This window comes from Marmota monax, unplaced genomic scaffold (genome assembly GCF_021218885.2).
Source record: "Marmota monax isolate L192 unplaced genomic scaffold, Marmota_monax_Labrador192_F-V1.1 WCK01_AAM20220418_F8-fsc00017, whole genome shotgun sequence".
Lineage (NCBI taxonomy): Eukaryota > Metazoa > Chordata > Mammalia > Rodentia > Sciuridae > Marmota > Marmota monax.
In genome coordinates, this window is record NW_026695241.1 from 21,880,438 (window position 1) to 21,901,828 (window position 21,391).

The 21,391-nt window shown below is 39.1% G+C and overlaps 1 protein-coding gene and 1 non-coding gene across 2 annotated transcripts in view; one reads left to right on the forward strand and one right to left on the reverse strand.

Moving 5' to 3' along the window:
• Positions 1–299: 299 nt before the first annotated feature.
• LOC124090495 (U2 spliceosomal RNA) lies at positions 300–490 on the reverse strand. The gene has a single exon (XR_006851106.1). It is a non-coding gene; the product is annotated as a U2 spliceosomal RNA (small nuclear RNA).
• Positions 491–9,511: 9,021 nt separating this feature from the next.
• The window catches only part of Zfyve1 (zinc finger FYVE-type containing 1), a 60,028-nt gene continuing 48,148 nt past the window's right edge, over positions 9,512–21,391 (forward strand). The window contains exons 1-2 of the mRNA XM_046440964.2: positions 9,512–9,739; positions 11,093–12,013. Coding sequence (XP_046296920.1) covers positions 11,531–12,013 — 483 coding nt within the window. The 5' untranslated portion in view covers positions 9,512–9,739; positions 11,093–11,530. The remainder of the gene's footprint in view (positions 9,740–11,092; positions 12,014–21,391) is intronic.

The window sequence follows — 21,391 nt, forward strand, 5'->3', positions numbered from 1 at the left end:
ACAAATAAAATAAAGATGTTGTATCCGCCGAAAACTAAACAATAAATTTAAAAAAATATTGTTTTAGCTATAGATGGACACAATATCTTTATTTTTATGTGGTGTGGAGGATTGAACCCAGTGCTTCACACATGCAAGGCAAGCGCTCTACCACTGAACTACAACCTCAGCTCTGCATAGTATATCTTTTAAAATTCTTTTACTTTTACTCTGTATCTTCATATTTTATGTAAGTTGTTTGTTGTAGGCAGAATAGGATTGAACCTTCCTTTTCTTTCTCTTTTTATAAATCCCTCTGAAGGGGGTGCACCATTGCTGGAGATATTGTAATATCACATCAATGCATGAAATGGATAGAGCAAGCTCCTATTCCATCTCCCTGCTCCAGAAATCCATTAAACATATTATTCTATGATGGAGGACATATCAGATATTAAACCAATATGAAAAGGTACTACATTAGATCTTAGCCAAAAGGCCAAGATTCGATGAACTTTGCCTTTTTTAACCAATCTGACAATTTTTGCCTTCTTAGTATAGTGTTCAGACCCTACATTTCGTGTGATTTTCAACATGGCTGAGCTTAATTATACCATATTGCTATTTGTTTTCTACTTGTTCTAGGTGTACTTTACTCCTTTTTCTATCTTTTCCTTATTTTGTATTACATGCTTTTTATTATCCATATATTGGGGGTGAGGTCTTGCTGTGTTGCCCAGGCTGGTCTTGATTTCCTGGACACAAGTGATTTTCCTGCCTTAGCCTCCTGAGGAGCCAGGTCTGCAGGCACACACCATGCTACTAATCAATTTTACTGCTAATGTTGGCCTACTCATTTCACATCTTTAGTTTTTGGTGGTTAATTGGGATCACAAAATATATCTGTATTATAGTCTCATTATAAAAATACAGTATTATGTGAAATTTACCATTGTATACTTTCATTTAATTTCCATATTTTGTACTGTTATTTTCCTTATTTTCATGCTATGAACTTTATAATACATTACAATTTTTTAAAGTTAATTACATTTTTTTTTAAGCACTAGGGATTGAACCCAGGGTTTGGTGCATGTTAGATAAGCACTCTACCACTGAGCCACATCCCCAGCCCAGTTAATTACCTTTTAAAGATATTGTCTTAGCCATTCCTGCTGTTATAACAAAATGTCTGAGACTTGGTCATTTATAAAGAATAGAAATTTGCTTTTCACAGTGCTAGAGGCTTTAAGTTCAAGATCAAGGTGCAGACAGGTTTGGTGTCTGGGAGAGTTGGCTCTCTGCTTTCAAGTTGGAACCTTGTTACTGAGTCTTCATATGCTGGAAAGAAGAGGGCAAAAGGGGTCTAGCTAGTTCCCTCCAGCTTTTTTATAAGGTCCCAGCTCCCATCCATGAGGGTGGAACCTCATACATAAATCACCTCCTAAAAGGCCCCACCTCTTTTTTTTTTTTTCCTTCCAATACTATGGATTGAACCCAGAAGTGCTCTATCACTGAGCTGCATCTCCAGTCTACTTTATTTTTTTATTTTGAGATAGGGTCTCACTCAGTTGCCAAGGCTGGCCCTGAATTTGAGATCCTTCTGTCTCAGCCTCCTAAGTACTTGCATGCAATGGACAAAAGCCCCACCTCTTAATATTGTTGCATTGGAGATTAAGTTTCTATGTGAATTTTGGAGGGAATACAATTATTCAAAGCATAGCAGATATTTCTGGCACTCTTCATTCCTTTGTACTCAATCTGAATTTCCCTCTGGTCTCATTTTCCTTCTGCTTGAGTAGTGTTCATTATTGTTTCTTGCAGAAGAAACAATATAAGCAGGTCTGCTTATGATGAATTCTCTATGATTTTCTTTGTCTGAAAAAAATCTTCATTTTGCCTTCATTTATCTACTTGATGATTATAATAACTGAGACTCTTGGAGGTAAGAAAATTTTGCTTGTTGCTCATCTTTATTCATGTGGACTTGTGTTTGTGATTGTATTTACCCTGAGTTTCTCTATAAGTTCAGGATGTGTTGTCCCAGAGGTTTTTTGTTGTTGTTGTTTTGTTTTTTTGGTACCAGGGATTGAACCAAAGGGCAATTAGCCACTGGGCCACATCCCCAGCCCTTTTTATTTATTTATTTTTTATTGTGGGACAGGGTCTAGCTAAATTGCCTCACTAAATTGCTGAGACTGGCTTTGAAATAGATGATCCTCCTGCCTCAGACTCCAGAGCCACTGAAATTACTCGTGTAAGCCACCATGCCCGTGAAGGTTTATGTTATACTCCCTGCATGCTGAACCATACTACCAGTCTGCAGTCACTTCAATTCAAACCTCACACTCTTATTAGAGTAAAACTATGTTTATAAATACTTAGAAGAGACTCTTACTATTACCATTATTGGAGTATAGTCCACCTGGTGTCATATACACAAAGATAGGTTTCTTTTTTTTAATATTTATTTTTTAATAAATAGTCCACCTGGTGTCATATACACAAAGATAGGTTTCTTTTTTTTAATATTTATTTTTTAATAAATAGTCCACCTGGTGTCATATACACAAAGATAGGTTTCTTTTTTAATATTTATTTTTTAGTTTTCGGCGGACACAACATCTTTGTTTGTATGTGGTTCTGAGGATCGAACCCCGGGCCGCACGCATGCCAGGCGAGCGTGCTACCACTTGAGCCACGTCCCTAGCCTGATAGATTTCTTTTTTGCCTCCCTTTTTTATCAGGCAAACTTTTGTTTAGCTCACCCTTTGACTCTAAATCTGTTGAAGTTCCAGGCTTTTATTCAAGGGCTTTATTTCATTGTCTCGGGCTTAGACCTCCATTCTCCTACATAGTTATTAATGATCTAGACTCTAGGAGAGACCAGGCATGGTTGATGCATGCCTGCAGTCCCAGTTTCTAAGGCTGAGGCACAAAGATCCTAAATTGAAGGCCAGCCTCCACAATTTAGCAAGAGCCTGACTCAAAATAAAAAAAAAAAAATTAAGGGCTGGGGATATAGCTCAGTTGGTAGAGCGCTTGCCTTGCATGCACAAGGCCCTGGGTTTGATCCCCAGAACCACATTTAAAAAAAAAAAAAGAAAGAAATAAGAGGTACTAAAAATTAAAATAAATAAATAAATAAATAAAATAAAAAGGGCTGGGGGTGTGGCGCGCGCCCACACACACACATACACACACACACACATTTTACTATGGATCCCTAGGGCTTTTCCATTAATTTACCACTCTGGAGTTAGCCTCCACCCACTTGTTTTTTCTTTTGTTTTCACAGTATTGAGGACAGACCCAAGGCTCTCCTGCGCTATATCCCCAGATCTTTTTACTTTATTTTTATTTTTTGAGAGAGGGTCTTATTAAATTGCCCAGGCTGGCCTTGAACTTGAGATTCTCCTGTTTCAAGTCTCTGGAGAGCTGGGATTACAGGCCTGTGACACCATGCCCAGCTTTATTGTTCCTTAACACTGGAGATTTGTATTATTATTACTATTATTATTATTATTATTATTTTAATGCTGGAGCCTTGTGCATGCAAGGCAAGAACTCTACCAACTGAGATATATCTCCAGTCATTGTATTATTTTCTTATAAGTTCAGTAATACATATGTATGTGTATATATATATATATATATATATATATATACACACACACACACATATATATGTATATATACATATGCTTTGTTTATTCAACACATGAGTATTCTGGTACATAAGCCTTATTGTTTTATTTATTTGTTTATTTTTTATTTCTTTATTTATTTTCAATTTATTTTTTACTTGTAGTTGGACACAATATCTTTATTTTACTAATTTATTTTTATGTGGTGCTATGTGGATGGAACCCAGGGCCTTGCACGTGCTAGGCAAGTGCTCTACTGCAATCCCAGCTCCTAATTTTTATTTTTTTAAAGAGATTCCTTTATTTTTTTTAAATGGGCCTTTATTTTATTCATTTATTTATATGCAGTGCTGAGAATAGAACCTAGTCTCTCACACATGCCAGACAAGTGCTCTACCACTGAGCCACAACCCCAGATCCACATAAGCCTTCTTAGATTATGAAGTCTGGCATACTCTTGGACATGGAAGTCTCATTGTGAATTTCCTTTTTTCTTAGTCATAGTTTTGGACTCATGGTCCTTGGTCAGCTCATAGACTGGCCAAATGTTCCATCAACATGCAAACAATGGGCATTTCTCCAAACACAGGAAGGAGATTAGATGTTGGGCACACTCTCAGTAGCGAATGTCTACTCTGCTCTACTTTGCTCACTGTTTTTGGACATCAGTTCCAAATTCCCTGCCTGGATAATCTGATTGGCACAGACTGATGTAATATAAATGTGACTGGTCAGGGACTACCTCTTGGTAGCCAGGGCGCACACTTGTAATCCCAGCAGCTCAGAAGGCTGAGACAGGAGGATTGTGAATTCAAAGCCAACCTCAGCAAAAGCGAGGTGCAACTCAGTGAGACCCTGTCTCTAAATAAAATACAAAGTAGGGCTAGGGATTTGGCTCAGTGGCCGAGTGTTCCTGGTACAAAAAAAAAAAAAAATATATATATATATATATATATAAACACACACACACACAGAGAAGATGCTTTAAAAGGTATCTATCTGTTTCATCTTCTCTACCTACTTTAAAGCTTCAAAAAAGTTCATCATTCTGTAGGTGCTGGAGCAATTAAATGAAAACTAAGCAAAATAATAATAATAATAAGCCTCAATTTAATCCTTATAGAACAAGTAATTTAAAATGGTTCATAAAGTATAAAACATAAAACTTTTAGAAGAACACATATGTGAAAGTCTTCAGGACCTAAACTCACAGAGTTATTCCCACCTACCCTTCTGTACTGGGGATTGAACCCAGAGGTGCTACACTCTTGAACTATATCCCCAGTCTTTTTTATTTTTTATTTTCAGACAGGGTCTTGCTAAGTTGCTGAAGCTGACCTCAAACATGTGATCCTCCTTCCTCAGCCTCCTTAGTTGCTGAAATTATAGGAATGTCTCATTGCACCTAGCAAAGAGTTTTTAAACAGGACACCAAAAACATAATCCATAAAGACAAAATGGAGGGCTGGGGATGTGGCTCAAGCTGTAGCACACTCGCCTGGCATGTGTTCGGCCCTGGTTTGATCCTCAGCACCACATACAAACAAAGATGTTGTGTCCGCCGAAACTAAAAAAAATAAATAAATATTACAATTCTCTCTCTCTCTCTCTCTCTAAAAAAAAAAAAAAAAAAAAAGACAAAATGGAGGGCTGGGGATGTAGCTCAAGCAGCAGCGCGCTCGCCTGGCATGCATGTGGCCCGGGTTCGATCCTCAGCACCACATACAAACAAAGATGTTGTGTCCACAGAAAACTAAAAAATAAATATTAAAATTTTCTCTCTCCTTTCTCTCTCTCTCTCCTCTCTCTCTTTAAAAAAAATAAAGAAGAAGACAAAATGGGCACAATTAGATCTCATCATATTAAAACCTCTCTGTGAAAACTACTAGAAAAGTTCATGTGAACCATACCATGAATTGAGAGACTAAACCAAAACAGTAGCCAAAGTTGCATTCAACATAGGAATGAGGGCAGTATTCAACATTGCCCCTTTATTTTTACTACTATGTTAATATTAGTATAATTTTTCAAGCTGAGAAGCAGAGAAGCAAATAGGTCCTAAGCATAATAAATCCTGGATTGAGTTTTGGCTAAAACTAATAATCTCTAGATTGTTCATTATTTGAACCAATATACTTCTTCTTTCTTTTTTTTTGTACCTGGGATTGAACGAGTGCTTAATGGCACTCGGCCACTAAGCACATCCCCAGCCTATTTTATATTTTATTTAGAGACAGGGTCTCATTGAGTTGCTTAGCACCCCTCTATTGCCGAGGCAGGCTTTGAACTCGAAATCCTGGTGTCTCAGCCTTCCAAGACACTGGGATTCTTTTATTGATTAAGCCAGTTTGACTTGCAATTTCTTTCTTCACTAATGGAGGAAAGACATAGTTTATAGGCTTTAAATAATTTGGTGAAATATATTCTTATATTTACAGAAAAATATATCTCAACCAGAAGTGGAGTAGGTAAGTCATTTAAGCACAGAAAAAGGAAAATCTTGGCAAAGTAATGATTGTCTCTAACAGACACCTATTGTTCTTTTGTTGTTCACTATCTACTTCTCTTCCATATTTGGGAACAACCCTATTCCAGAAATCAAAGAGAAAAAGTCCTCCCTCTTCTCATTTTCTTTTACATTCAATATTCCCACATTCCCAGCCCTTTTTGTATTTTATTTAGAGATAGGGTTTCACTGAATTATTTAGGGCCTGGGATAAATTGTTGAAACTGGCTTTGAACTCATGCTCCTCCTCTCAATTCGCTGGGATTACAGGCATGCTCCATCACACCCAGCTCAAGCTGGGTGATCCATGTGAGACAAATTGGATTGTCCTGCTCAGGATTTTGATTTGGGTGTGGTGGCGGTGTGGGGGAATGCAGAGACAATATAGAAATTATTCACAGCATTTCTATATTAGTTTTCCATTGCAGCTGTGACAAATTATGCAAATCTATGGCTTAATACAACACAAATTTAATATTTTACAGTTTAGAACTAGTTTATAGGTCAGAAATTGGATATAGATGCCATAGCATTCCTTTACTTTTGGTTCCTTTTTTCCATCTTCAGAGTTAGCAACTCTCTGGCTTTTGTTCTGAGATTTCATCAGTCTTTAGCTACAGCTGGTAAAGGTTCTCTGGTTTAGGATTAGATTTATAACCCAGGATAATTTTTTGCCAAAGTGTCTTAATCTTTTTTTATTGTTGTTGCTATAACAGAATGCCACATTAGCCTTTTACCATAACTATTCGTTGCTCTGACTCTTGCTATGATTCTATTCTCACAGGGTACTTTTTTTTTTTTTTTTTTGATACCAGGTATTGAAGATTATTTTATTTTTATTTTTATTTTTGTGGTGCTATAACCCCAGTCCTTGATACCAGGGATTGAACCCAAAGGTACTTAACTACTGAGCCACATTACCATATTCCCAGCCCTTTTTATATTTTATTTAGAGATAGGTTCTCACTGAGTTGTTTAGGGCCTCGGATAAATTCTTGAAGCTGGCTTTGAACTCATGCTCCTCCTGCCTCAGCCTCTCAATTTGCTGGGATTACAGGCATGCTCCACCACAGCCCAAGCAAAAAAAAAAAAAAAAAAAAAAATTTATCATGGTTCTCTTTGTGCTAGTTTTAAGAATTCTACTCTGATTACAGTAATATATCACCCCAAACTACTGTATTGGTATTCTTAGCTGGTAAGCTTGATTAATATGTGTTCACCACAGAGAGATTAATTCACTTTAGTGGGTGATAAAACAAAATTTCTGGGCCTGAAGGTGAAAGCTAAAGGTATTTTTTTGCTTTTTGTTTTTTTTTTTTGGTACCAGGGATTGAACCCAGGGGAGCTTTATCACTGAACCACATCCCCAGCCACCCCCACCCCCTTTTAAAAAATTTTTTTGAGAGAGGGTCTCACTAAATTTCTTAGGGCCTTGTTAAATTGCTGAGGCTGTCTTTGGACTTGTCTCAGGTTCCTGAGTTACTGGGATTACAGGTGTGCACAACAGCACCCAGCTAAAAAATAACATCTCTTAATACCATTTGGGAAAGAGACTGTGCTTACCCCATACTGTATATATGCATATAATATATGTAATCCGCACGCATGCCAGGTGAGCGCGCTACCGCTTGAGCCACACCCCCAGCCCCTAGTTTGTTTTTTATTTTGACTTCTTTACTGGGATTCACCCCTTTTCTTCTCCCGACATCCCCTTATGTCCAATTAACATTTAAATTTTAAAGTGCCACAGATAGCTTAGTTCTTTTTTTTTTCTTTACTTTTTATTTATTTTTTGGTTGTTCAAAACATTACAAAGCTCTTGACATATCATATTTCATACATTTGATTCAAGTGGGTTATGAACTCCCATTTTTACCCCGTATACAGATTGCAGAATCACATCGGTTACACATCCACGTTTTTACATATTGCCATACTAGTGACTGTTGTATTCTGCTATCTTTCCTATCCTCTACTATGATAGCTTAGTTCTTAATATTCTGATTTGTGATCTGACATAGGAAAAAAAAAAAGTCAGTCATGTTGCATGGTTAGTACATTACCCAGTTTTGGAGACATAATTTTCAGCCAAATAATCCTCATATATGGCTCATTTATTATTATGTAGATTGATTTTTTTCCTATTTATTATTTCCCATGAATCACAAGGTAAAAAAGGATTCTACTTGAAATCAAGATATGAAGTCTTATCACAGCTTTGTCAATAACCTGCTGTTTGACCTTGACAAGTCAGTTAATCTTGGTTTTCTCTCCTGGGTTAACGATTATCAAAGCAATTCCTTTATTATTTGGAGAGACTGTCTTACCCCTAGTCATATCCATATGTATATATTTCTTCCTTTTTTTTTTTTTTTTAAAGCCACCTATGTAGTCAGGGAACTTTTCTAGAGCAAGCACCGAATCTTAGACATCACAGACCAGTGCTCTTTTCATCATATCAGGCTTTCTTTCAGTGTTGTTTCACGAAATAAATGGAAAAAAAAAATGGAAAAGAAAAGGGAAGGCATGAGACAAATATAAGACCATTTTTAAAAAGCCAGCTAGGCTGGCGCGGGCTGAGGTAGGAGGATCACAGCCAGCCTCAGCAAAAGCAAGGCACTAAGCAACTCAGTGAGACCTTGACTCTAAATACATTACAAAATAGGGCTGGAGATGCGGCTCAGTGGTTGAGTGCCTTGGAGTTTAAAAAACAAACAGAAAAAGCCAGCTAATAGTGACAGCAATTAGTAGAAAAAGTTTAATTTAAAGCAAACCCTAATTTAAAGATAACTTAAAATGTATAAGTTCTGAAGTTATATAGGGAAAGGTCAGAAAAAGAGCAGGGAGGAGAAAAAATTAATGATGGGTTTGGTGACCACCATTGTCCGGAAAACAAAACCCCCTCAAGACTACTTGAAATTATCTTAATTCTTCCTGTTTTTTCCAGTTTGTGCTGGATAAAATTGACTAAGTGGAGACCGCTTGTTTTTACACGTCTGAAGGAATGATTCGCAATTAAGGGTTATTTGAAACTACATTATTTCCTTCGTTATTTCCCGTTTACACTAAACATTATCACACCAGTTGTCTAATTTGGCGCCATTCCTCCCCAAGCCGGTACCCTAAACAACTGTGAAACCTGCGGAAACCACTGTCAATACAACGACTCCAAGTCCCGAAATGCTCGATGGCCTGCCTTCACCGCCCGCTTGTAAGAGCCGCGCTTTTGTCTGGGAGTTGTAGTCACCTGGAATCTGCACTTCCGGGATATGGGGACAGAGGATGTATCCTGAGAACTACAACTCCTAGGAGGCGGTGCGTGCCCTCCTGCCCCCACTCCCGGTGTCGGGCTCCGCCCCCCGACGCTCCTCCCTCCGGGGCTTCACCGCTCACGCCTTCCTGTTAGTCTAGGCTGGGAGAAGTTCACTCCGATCAGCTGATTCCAACTGACAACAGGAGAGGAGGAAGCCCGGGAGGCAACCTAGGAGGAGGGGGGGCGGAGATGGTGATGAGGATGGATCCACCGGTGCCCTGAGGAACAGCCGCCACCCCCACCGGCGTCCCACGGCCCCCAGACACCGCCTCGCCGAGGCCGAGCTTCTCCGTGGTGGGATCCCCGGGCCACCGCTGGCAGGGCGGGGAGGGCACGGCCCTGCACCGGGCAAGCGGTCGTCCTGGGGCTCCGGCTGCCCCCGGGAGGAAGGGGGGCCGGGTGCGGCTAGAGTGGGGGTGGGGTGGCATAAACAATGGATTCGGCTCCGGGCTGTGCCGGGGTGGGGGGATTTTGGGGGCCTTCTTTGTTCTTCGGCTCCGCTCCTACCCCTCGGGTTGTGGTAGTGTTGTCCGGGAGGAAGGAAGGGTGAGGAATCCCGGGTTGGGGAGAGGCGTCGAGGTGGGGGCCCGAATGGGCAGATTGTTTGCTTGGCCTGGCGGGGATGAGGTGTTTTTTGAAGGATGATTTTATGCTTTTTACATTTGTGACAAGTTTTGATTTTCGTTTCCGTTTTGGGAGCAGCCTGGGCAGGACTAGAGGTTAGGGTGTAAATAATGTCCCCTAGTCACTCCCTTCGCCTTCCTTGTTTATCTAAAAATAAGATTGATAGATTGATTACCTTGGGAGAGGAGTGAATATCAGTAAGGAAGACTTCACTCTTGGTTGGGGCTTTGGAATGGGGGTTAGGGCTAGGGGGGATTCGGAATGTAATTGTAGAAGTTACTAAAACCTCTTTCCTGCCCCAGTTACCTTTTTTTTTGAAGTTATTTTTAAGTTAGTTTTTGAATGACCAAGAGAAAAAATTGTTTTGACTCACTATTGGCCTGTCTTTGCCGGGGGCCATAGTGCAGGAATCCTACTTCCTGTTGCTCCCTCTTTCTTTTCTTTTTTTTTCCCCCCAGTTTCAGAAAGAAGGGACAAAAGGAAGTTCAATGATTGTTATTGTTTTTGAACTTGAAATAGTGATTGTTATTTCTAAGCATCTGTCTATAGAGTTGAAACAGTACAGTTACAAGGATAACCAGATCTGCCCAGAACTTTGATGGGTCTAAATTTTATTGTTACTATCTTTTTTCTTTAGTTTTTTTTTTTTTTTTTTACAGATCTCTTTCCCCACCTCCTAACTGTGAGGTGCAGATGGGGGTGCAGAGGACAGTTTGTTTAGTGATTTTGATTCTAATTGTAATAATTAAATGAACAGAGTGTATCAGTCTGGGGAATAGAACAGCAAAGTCTTTAAATGCCCTGAGCCTAGAATTGATGTTTGTTTTTAAAAGGAGGAGCCTTACCTATGATTTTGGGAAGAAATTCTAGTATCAGAAAAAACCAGTATAAGTTTTACCAGCAAGAATGAGAGTTCTGTCCGTAATTTTTGTTTAGTATTTAATCAGAGTCTTTTTGTTTGTTTGTTTAAGGTGCACTTCTGTTTTTTAGATGAGTGTAATCCTTTTTCTTCCTCTATTGTAGGCATCTCCTGAAATATCGACTTGAGGTTGAATTATATTGAAAAGCTTCTGACCACTTAATTTCATTACAAAAACTTTGTGGCTGAGGCACAAGAGATGAGCCCATGTGTGTGAACCCATCACAACTCTGATTGCCATCAAAGACTCTATCAAATTCATTTGACTGCATCTTTGCCTGCACTTTATGAAGGATGAAATCTTCAAACCAAATCAATGTTGCTGCTGTTACAAGAATCTTGGGGGCAGAAAATTAAAAAAAAAATCAACCATTTGCAAGTGTGTAAAGAATTATAATAGGACAGGTTTTCTTTTTTTAAGTGAGGTGTTTAGAACCCTGTGGAAATTTTGTGTGGTCTTCAGACTCAAAGTCTTTGTTTTGCTTCTTGGAAAAGCTCAGTGACTATTATATGGTGAGTGTGCTTCCTTACCAGTCTGAGTTATGAGTGCCCAGACTTCCCCAGCAGAGAAAGGCCTGAATCCTGGGCTGATGTGCCAGGAAAGTTATGCTTGTAGCGGGACTGATGAAGCTGTCTTTGAGTGTGACGAGTGCTGCAGTTTGCAGTGTCTCCGCTGTGAGGAGGAGCTCCATCGGCAGGAACGCCTTCGAAACCATGAGCGGATAAGACTCAAAGCTGGCCATGTCCCTTACTGTGACCCCTGCAAAGGCCCCAATGGGCATTCTCCAGGTGTTAGGCAGAGGGCAGCCGTGAGGTGCCAGACCTGTAAAATCAACTTGTGTCTGGAGTGCCAGAAGAGGACTCATTCTGGGGGTAACAGGAGGAGACACCCTATTACTGTGTACCATGTTAGTAAGGTCCTGGAGTCCCTGGAGGGGGAAGAGATGGATGAGGAGACCAAGAGGAAGAAGATGACTGAGAAGGTTGTGAGTTTCCTCCTAGTAGATGAAAATGAAGAGATTCAGGTAAGCACTTGTGCATGGTGGGATTCACATGGCCTTGGAGTAGATAGAAGGTAGCTCTCTTTTTTGTTGTTGTTACTGGGGATTCACCCAAGAGGTGTTTTACCATTGAACTATACCCACGGTTCTTTTTGTTATTTATTTATTTATTTTAATTTTTTTTTTTTGTACTGGGGATTGAACTCAGGGGCACTGAGCCACATCTCCAGCCCTATTTTTTTTTAACATTTTTTTTTTTTAGTTGGACACAATACCTTCATTTTATTTATTTATTTTTACGTGGCACTGAGCTAGGCGAGCGCACTACCGCTGAGCCACAACCCCAGCACCCCACAACCCTATTTTGTATCTATTTTGTATTTTATTTAGAGACAAGGTCTCATTGATTTGCTTAGTGCCTTGCCATTGCTGAGGCTGGCTTTGAACTAGTGATCCTCCTATCTTAGCCTCCTGAGGCACTGGGATTGCAGGTGTGTGCCACTGTGTCTGGCTTGTTTTTTATTCTGAGACACGGTCTTGCTGAGGTTTTTTTTTTTTTTTTTAATGTTTATTCTTAAGTTTTAGGTGGACACAATATCTTTATTTTACATTTATGTGGTGCTGAGGATCGAACCCAGTGCCTTGTGCATGCTAGGCAAGCACTCTACCACTGAGCCATAACCTTAGCCCTCTTGCTGAGTTTTTCCTGAAATGCTGAGGACGTCCTTGAATTTGAGATCTACCTACCTTAGCCTACCAAGCCCAACAGGAGCGTACATTTTAATCATTAAAAGCCAACACCTCTGAGGGCTTAGAGTCAGATTTAGTTACCAACATCATGAGCTGGGGATAAGTTACTTGTTTGAGTTACTTAGTTTCTTCATCTATAAAATGGGAATAGTGCCTAGTCATTGGGCTTCTGTGAGGATGAAATGAGACTCTAAAGTGTGTTGCATTCTAAATGCTCAGTATATGCCAGCTGTTAGTATTATTATAATAATATTATTATAATCCCACTTGGGCATGGTGGGATTCACATGGCCTTGGAGCAGATATGTTCTTAGAACTGTTTTAAAACAGCTTTCTGAAAGAGAATACTCCGCAAGTTGTGTGTAAATGTCTGTGATAAAGGACTGTGCATATCCAGGGAAAGAAATACTAACCGGGTCCATGGTAGCATTAAGTAATTAGGTATGAACTTACTGTCTTGATGTAAAGAGAGAGAGCTTCAAAAAGTACCTTTTAGGGCTAGGGATGTAGCTCAGTGGGAGTCTTTACCTAGCATGCACAAGGCCCTGGGCTTGATTCTCCAGCACTATTCCCCCAAGCTCCTAAGCTCCCAGAAAGAGAAAAATATCTTTTATAAGGACAGTATTCTCTCCACATAGCCTCTTTTTGTTTTCATGTAGAGACTTCTCTCTTACTGTGGCAAAATATCGAGTCCGAGTAATTTATAAATATGAAAGATTCTTTTTTTTAAAAAAATATTTTTTGTCAATGGACCTTTATTTTATTTATTTATATGTGGTGCTGAAGATTGAACCCAGGGCCTCACACATGCTAGGCAAGCGATCTACCACTGAGCCACACCCCCAGCCCCCGATTAAAGATTCTTTTAGCTCACAGTTCTGAGGCTGGGAAGTTCAAGAGCCATGACACTGGCATCAGGTGAGGCCTTCTTGCTGCATCATAACATGGCAGAGGGCATTACAGGATGAGACAGAGCAAGCATGCTACTGCTCAGGGCCCATTAGAGGACCTTAGCTTGAAGACTTTGTCTAACCCCAGTTACTTCCCAAAGGCTCCACTTCTAAATACCATGGACATATGAATCTGGAAATTAACTTTCAACTTAAATTTTGGAGGGGACATTTTAATCATAGTAACTTCTGAAGCCAGTGTGGGCATCTAGAATAACTAGAGGATATTTGATTTTAGTTGGGGGGAAGGGTAACACGCCATGGGTGAAGCTAGGAGATGGTAATGTCTGACCAGGGAAGAGGTAAGGTGATGTCTACACATTCAAGTGGGCTTTCAAGGGAAGACTGCTTGAATTCACATACTAGTTTACCATTCACTGGCTGTATAACCATGGGCAAGTTATTTAAGTTCAGCAACTCAGTAGTTTCATGTCAACTTTTATAGGATTACTGAGAGGATTCCAAGAGATTAGGAATGGAAAGGACTTATTACAGGGTCTGGCACACAGTGTCCAATACCAGTTTATTGTCAGTATCCTTGGGGATACAATGGACTTGTGGTCCATTGACTCAGTACTTGTATGATGATGATGACTACTCCAGTCCTCGGATGGGAGGATTACATGTGTAAGTTACCATTTACCACTTACCCACTAAATATATTTCATCTCTACTTTTTTCCTTCTTGGATAAGCTGAGGAAGCCTGTACTTTAATTGTCAGCTAAACACTTTGCTAACACAGACTTTTCTTTATTGGTTTGAGAAGAACTAATAGAGTTATGGAAGAGTGACCCAGATCCCATTCAGCCTCCCTTGTCAGCAATAATGTCTTCATTATGGATTATGCTCTAATTGAGCGACATTGTGGACTAAATATTTTATAAATGGAGCACTTGGATTTGGATGATTCTTATTGGTTTTGCTATCAATTCTCTTTAATGTCCGTCTTTGGAAAGTCACAGTTTGTATTGTTGGCACTTTCCTAAAGGGAGAGGAAGATTTGAGGTGAGCCAGTAATCTTCATGAATATTGGGTTGGCACTTTTTAAAAAGAATGTGTTTTTGAGGAAGAAAGATGTGTATTATTATTTTTTAACAGTGATTTATGTTCCTTAGAGGATTAGGAAAGTGAAAAGAAATGTAAAGAGGAATCCAACTATCTGAAGATGAATTTGTCCTTTATCTTGTGTGTTTGTGTGTATGTGTGTTATTGTGTCATGTATATAATGAGTCTGTTGGTAAAAAGACTTTTGTTTTTTCTCTCTCCATAAATATTGACCAGTTCCCAGGAAATAATAATTTATTAATTGCAAGCAATACTGGTTGGAACTAATGGATTAGACACAGAATTTGTTCATTTTAGGTGAACATTCATTTTCCAGAATCCTAAGTAGAAAAATCTTGAGAAAATATCTGGTTCAGTTTTCTGATAGGTGACTGTCCAACACAATGAGAAAGGTCATTGTTTGATACAAGTCTAGATAATAAATTCCTGGAGAATAAGAGAATTTTTTTTTCTCTGTACAGTGTTACAATGGTAAGCACATCATCAGAGCATAAATTCTTGTTGATTAGTGTGTGATGTCATATCTCAACTGAAGTTTTTCAAAATGGGTACCACACATATAACTAGTAAAAGACCAAAATAATATAACAGAACATATAATGAAAAGATTGCCTTCCTACTTTGTACACTTGTTTTTTAAAAAAGAGCAATCACTGTTAATTGTTAACTGCATGCCCATATAGATTTTTTCATGTATAATTATAAATATATTTATTTTTCCTTTTTAAGCAAAAATGCAACTTAATGTGTGTGCTGTTCTGTACTCCCCAACACCCCCACCTTGCACTTGCGTGCTCTGATGCTGGAGATGGAACCCAGGGGTGTTCTACCCTGGACTACATCCCAACCCTATTTATTTATTTATTTGAGACTGGTTCTGACTAAATTGCCCAGGCTGGCCTTGAACTCCTGCCTCAGCTTCATGGATAGCAGGGATTATAGGCGTGTGTTACTATGCTTGGCTGTTCTTGCCTTTTTTCCATTAAAGGATATCTTGTGGGACTTTTCATACCAGAACATTGAGGTCTGTCTCATTATTTAAAGGATGCCTAGTATTTATTTGAATTGCCTTTCTGTAATATAGTCTATTAACCCATTATGTCCCATCATCCTGTATAGAATTGAAAACTTGGGGGCTGGGGTTGTGGCTTAGTGTTGGAGCGCTTGCCTGGCATGTGTGAGGCCCTGGGTTCGATCCTCAGTTCCACATAAAAATAAGTAAATAAATAGAATTGAAAACTTGGGACTGAATCTGTGTATTACTGGATATTTGATTTATTACAAATAAGGATGTGATGAATATCCTGTATCTGTATTTAGAAATAGAATCTTGGGGCTGGGGATGTGGCTCAAGCGGTAGCGCTCTTGCCTGGCATGCGTGCGGCCCGGGTTCGATCCTCAGCACCACATACAAACAAAGATGTTGTGTCCGCCGATAACTAAAAAATAAAAAAAAAAAAAAAAAAAAAATATATATAGAAATAGAATCTTTTGTTGAATGATATGTGAAATTTAAATATTAGATATTTCCGAGTTTATGAACCTCCCTGCCCCTCAGTCCTGGTGATTGAAATGAGGGGTGCTCTACCACTAAGCTACATCCCAAAACTCTTTTTTAATTTTGAGAAAGGGTCTTGCTAAGTTTGCAAAGCTGGCCTTGAACTTGTCATTCTCCTGCTTCAGCTTCCCAAGTAGCTGGATTATAGTTGTGCACTACCATGCTTAGTTTGAAATTCATTTTCTTAATCTGGAGTACTACTATGAATATCCCCTCATTTCTGGTCTTTTCTCATATAATAGCTAAAATTACTTTGCTGTTTGGAACTATTCTTTGTACTTGTATGAGATCATTTAATCCTAATGATAACTGTTTTTATTTTATTTATTATTTTCACATTGTTTTTGTAACAAGTCATCACAAATCTAGTGCATTAAAACTGCACAAATATATTCTAGTTCTGGAGGTCAGAAATCCTAAAACAGATTGGTAGAGTTATATTCCTTCTAGAAGCTGCAGGGCAGAATCTATGCCCTTGTCTTTTCTAGCTTCAAGAGTCTGCTTGCATTCCTTGGTTCGTGGCCCTGTCATCCCATTTCAAAGCCAGCAGTATAACATTTCTTTTAACCCCTCTCTATGCCTCTCTGTTTCCATTGTCACATTTCCTCTCCTGGCTGCTTCTTATAGAGATCCTTGTGATGACATTATACCCACAAAGATGATCTACCATAATCTCCTGATCTCAAGGTCCTTAACTCAATCACATCTCAAAGTTCCCTTTGCCACATAAAGTGACATATTTACAGATTCCAAGGATTAGGATGTGAATAGCACTGGGGAGAAGCCAGTGTTCAGTCTACCACACCCTAGGAAGTAGATTGTGTTTCAGAGATGAGGACATTAAAGCACAGAGTCAAGTAACTTGCCAAGATCAAGTTACAGTAAGTGGCAAAGGATTTGAACACAGGCATCCTGGCTTTAAACAACAACAACAAAAAAATTATAGTTGTAGATGGACAGAATACCTTTATTTTATTTGTTTATTTTTATGTGGTGCTGAGGATTGAACCTAGTGCCTCACACAAGCTGGGCGAGGGCTCTGCCACTGAGCCCCAGCCCCAGCCCTAAAATCCTAGCTTTTAACTATTATACCTCTGCTGTCTTTGACTGAATCATACAGACTTTCCAATTAAACTTTATTATTATGGTCAACAGTACCAGTTTACCAATTCCTCATTGTGGTTGTGAGGATCAAAGGAAACATAATTCTACATATAGGTAAGAGACAATGTTATATACACTGGCGTATCCCTTCCTCTTAGCACTGAGGACTCAGAATTAGGCCCTGTTTCCTTTTTTGTTTTTTCCTTTTTTGTTTCTGGCCATTTATGGGTTTTGATAATTTTCAGTTTAATTCATAGGGATCATTTTAGCACTTTGTAGGCTGCTACTGTCATGTGGTTTCCTCAAATTCTGTGGCCTAGAGTTTCCTAACATTTGTTGCTTATAATTCAAGAATTACTCAGCTTCTTTTGGAAAATCTAAAAAGATTAATTTTTTTTTTCAGAAGGGAAAATATTATTCTTTCCTTATCATTTGAGTGTGTGCTTCAGTGGTAAATTTGAGGAGAGACTGACTTTGGATGTCAGAAGTCAGAAGTCACTTATCATTCTTAAATTGACACAATTGGCCTACTAGCCAAAGACATTGATTCATTCATTACATTTTTTATGTTATATGCTAGGCACTTACTAGGTTCCAGGAACATAAGATTAATAGTGAAGGCCCATGCCTTCATATAGTTTACCATTTATGTGGTGAAAGCAGATTTCACACATATAAACACATAAAAAGTGCAGAGTGTGTAGTTTAGTGGTAGAGGCACATAACCACAATCCCCAGTACCACTACCACCACCACCACAACAAAACAACAACAAAAACATAAAAAGATGGTTCAAATGTAGTAAGTATTATTAAGAAAGAGTGAGTTGGAAGCCTTTTTTGAAGGGTGGTCAGATAAGGTGTTATTGTAGAGGTGATTTTTAAGCAGAGACCTGTTACTAATTTGGGAAGTCCAGGTGAAAGGGACTGGGGAAAAAATTGAAGGTGATAGCATGCTTGAGGTGTAGAAAGAATGCCATTGTGGCTGGAGTGAGCTGTCAGAGAGTGATAAGGAAAGAGGTGTAGAGGTAATCAGGTGCCAGATACAGGAGGCCTTGCAGGCCATGGAAAGAAGTGTGAATTTAATTTTAAGGGTGATAAGAGGCCTGAGACTGAGTTATACAAAGAAGTCATCTAACCTGGTAGAAGTTTTTAAGAGCTGGCTCTTAAGTTTATTGTGTAGATTAGATTGTAGTGATTGTAGAGAGATGAGGGAAAGCAGAGAGACCACATAGGAACCTGTTGCAGAAGGTGAAATGGATTTGGATTTAGATGGGGAAGACAGAGAGTAATGAATCTGGGACAAAGTATGGAAGTGAAAAACAGAAATGCTGATACATTGGGAGGAGGAGTGAGGGAGTAAGAGAATTCAGTAGTGGATCCTAGGCATTTGGCTTGTGCAAATGCCACCCACTTAATACTCCAGATTTTATTGACTTAAATTGATAAAATGAAGTACCTGATTTATACAATAGAGAGCTAAATTAATCTCATTTGGTGTTATCTAAAATAGTGGTTCTCAACCAGGAGTGATTTTGCCTTTGGCAATGTTTGGAGACATTTTTGTGTCATAACGGGGTTAAGAGTTATATGCCACTGGCTAGTGGGTAGATTACAGGATGTTGCTAAATATCTTACATAGAGCATAGGCTAGCCCCATCACAAAAAGAATTATCTGTTATAAAATGTCAGTAGTGCTGAGATTGAGAAACTGATGTAACAGATGAAGATTCAATCTAATAGGTGATCTGGATCATAATGAAGTGGAAAATATATCAGAGATAGCCAAGTGCAGTGGTGCATGCCTGTGATCCCAGTGGCTAAGGAAGCTGGAGCAGGAGGATTGCAAGTTTGAGGCTAGCCTCAGCAATTTAGCAAGGCCCTAAGCAACTTAACAAGACCCTGTCTCAAAAGAAAAAATAAAAAGGGCTGGGGGTATGGCCCAGTGATTAAGTGCCCCTGGATTCAATCCCCAGTATCTAAAAATAAAAAATTTAAGAAGGAGATGTATATGATAAAAAACATGTATGTATATATGTATATGTGTGTGTATGTTTATATATATGTGATGATATGTATGTGTATCAGGGACAAAATATTTAATCAAACATCGGCTTTCCTTCTTTGAGTTCTGTTTACTCCTCAGAAATAATCTGGTGAAATCAATGTTCCTATTTGGCATATTTTGTTACCTCTGTAGTTGAAATGATTAGTCTTTCTGGGTTGCATTCATTGATTTTTCTAGGCCTCAGTGGAACAGTAGTAGGAAAACCAAAGGACTTAAAGATTTAGAGCCTGTAATAAATAAATAATCCACACTGACAAGACTTCTATAATCCCCTGGAGCCAGAGGGAACACCCTTAGCTAATAACTCGAAGGATAGGAGAATAAAGTTTCTAGCAATTAAGGTTCTTAGTGGAGGAAGAGGATAGTATTTTCCTATCTGTTGGGTCTCAAGGAAGTCAGACATCTTGTTTTGTCAGAATATTTTCCAGTCAAGAGGAATAAAGGTGAAACACTAAATGGGGTTTTCCTCCTCCTTTATTCTGGTATTTAAAAAAAAAAAATCCCACACAGGTTTTTCCTTTTTTTTTTTTTTTAATACCACCCTATTCTCCTCTTGATCTGTTCTATAGACTTCCCATGACTGTCCTGTTTTTAAGAGAGCAGAGCAGAGAAACTTCACCTCTTTTGTCTTGGGAGACTGGGACAGCAATTGGGCCCAGGGGCTTTTTGTGGCAAAAAGTCTTCTGCAGTTAAGCCCTCATGCTGACCATGCAGGCTCATGAGGAAACCCAGTGACTCAGGAGAGGCTGACCAAGTGTCCACCTGGGCCAGGCCCTCCTGGACTCAGAAGTAGTCTTGTGTTCTCTTTGAAATGGGAGTCCAAGATGAGAGTCTTCTCCTCCCTTCAGCCAAGTCATTGGTCATCTTATTGAGACCGTTCCTTTAAGAAGAAGACCCATCACATTGCTTGGCTGCTTCACTTGTTTACAGTCCCAGAATAGTGCTGCCCAAAATACTGGGACTTTTTTTTTTTTTAATTGGCTAAAAGAGACATTATTCTAGTAGGATTCAGAAATGGAAAATAGCAGAGTGTGTTTTCTTACTGTATGGGAATTCTCTACCACAAACTGACTGTGCTGGTCTGCCACAGTTCTGTGCCACATCTGTCTTAGTCTCATGTGCTGTTGGCCTCTTTGGTCCTGTCCTCCCTCTGGTTCCTGGTCCAGGGTAGCTTCTTGGGGCTTGTTCTATCCCGGCCGCCCTCTGTTTCAATGAGGCTGGCAGAAACCCCACAGGACTCCATCTTGGTCAACAGATTATGAACCAGAGGAATCATAATTTTCTCCAATATTGAATTTTCCCATTTTTCATTTCAAATGGCCAGAGCCAAGTTTAAAAAAAAAAGTAACAAAAACTGTAGATCTGCTTTAGTCAAAATAATAAGCAATAGTTGGATGAGTAGCCAAGTGTTCCTCCCCCACTCTCGCCTTTCACTCAAAACTCAAGTAAAAGCCCCCTTTGTTTAGTGATGGTGATAGAGGGGAGGCATTAAATGGGATTACTGGGAAACACAGGGTTGAGGATGACTCAGACAAACAGAAAGATGAAAGAGCCCCTATTATGTGCCCTCAGTTTCTGCTTAGCATCTTGTGAGCTTTCTGAGCCTTGGGCTCATTCAGTTATCACAGATTCCTGTCATTTAACCTGGGTGACTATTTTGTTTAGTACCAGGATGTTTAAAATTTGACCTATATAAGCCATTGAAACCACTGTGAGTCAGCTTTTTAGGGAACTTGTCTTTAACTATTTTACATTACCTCCAGTTTATGTGCTTCTCTTTTTTTCTTTATCTGTAGTTCCTTGAAGTGATTGATTTTTTTTTATTAATTGGGCAACTATTTATCTTTTCAAGCTTAGGTTAATATAGGTAGATTTCATATTAAGTTGGTTAAAAAATTTTTTTTAAT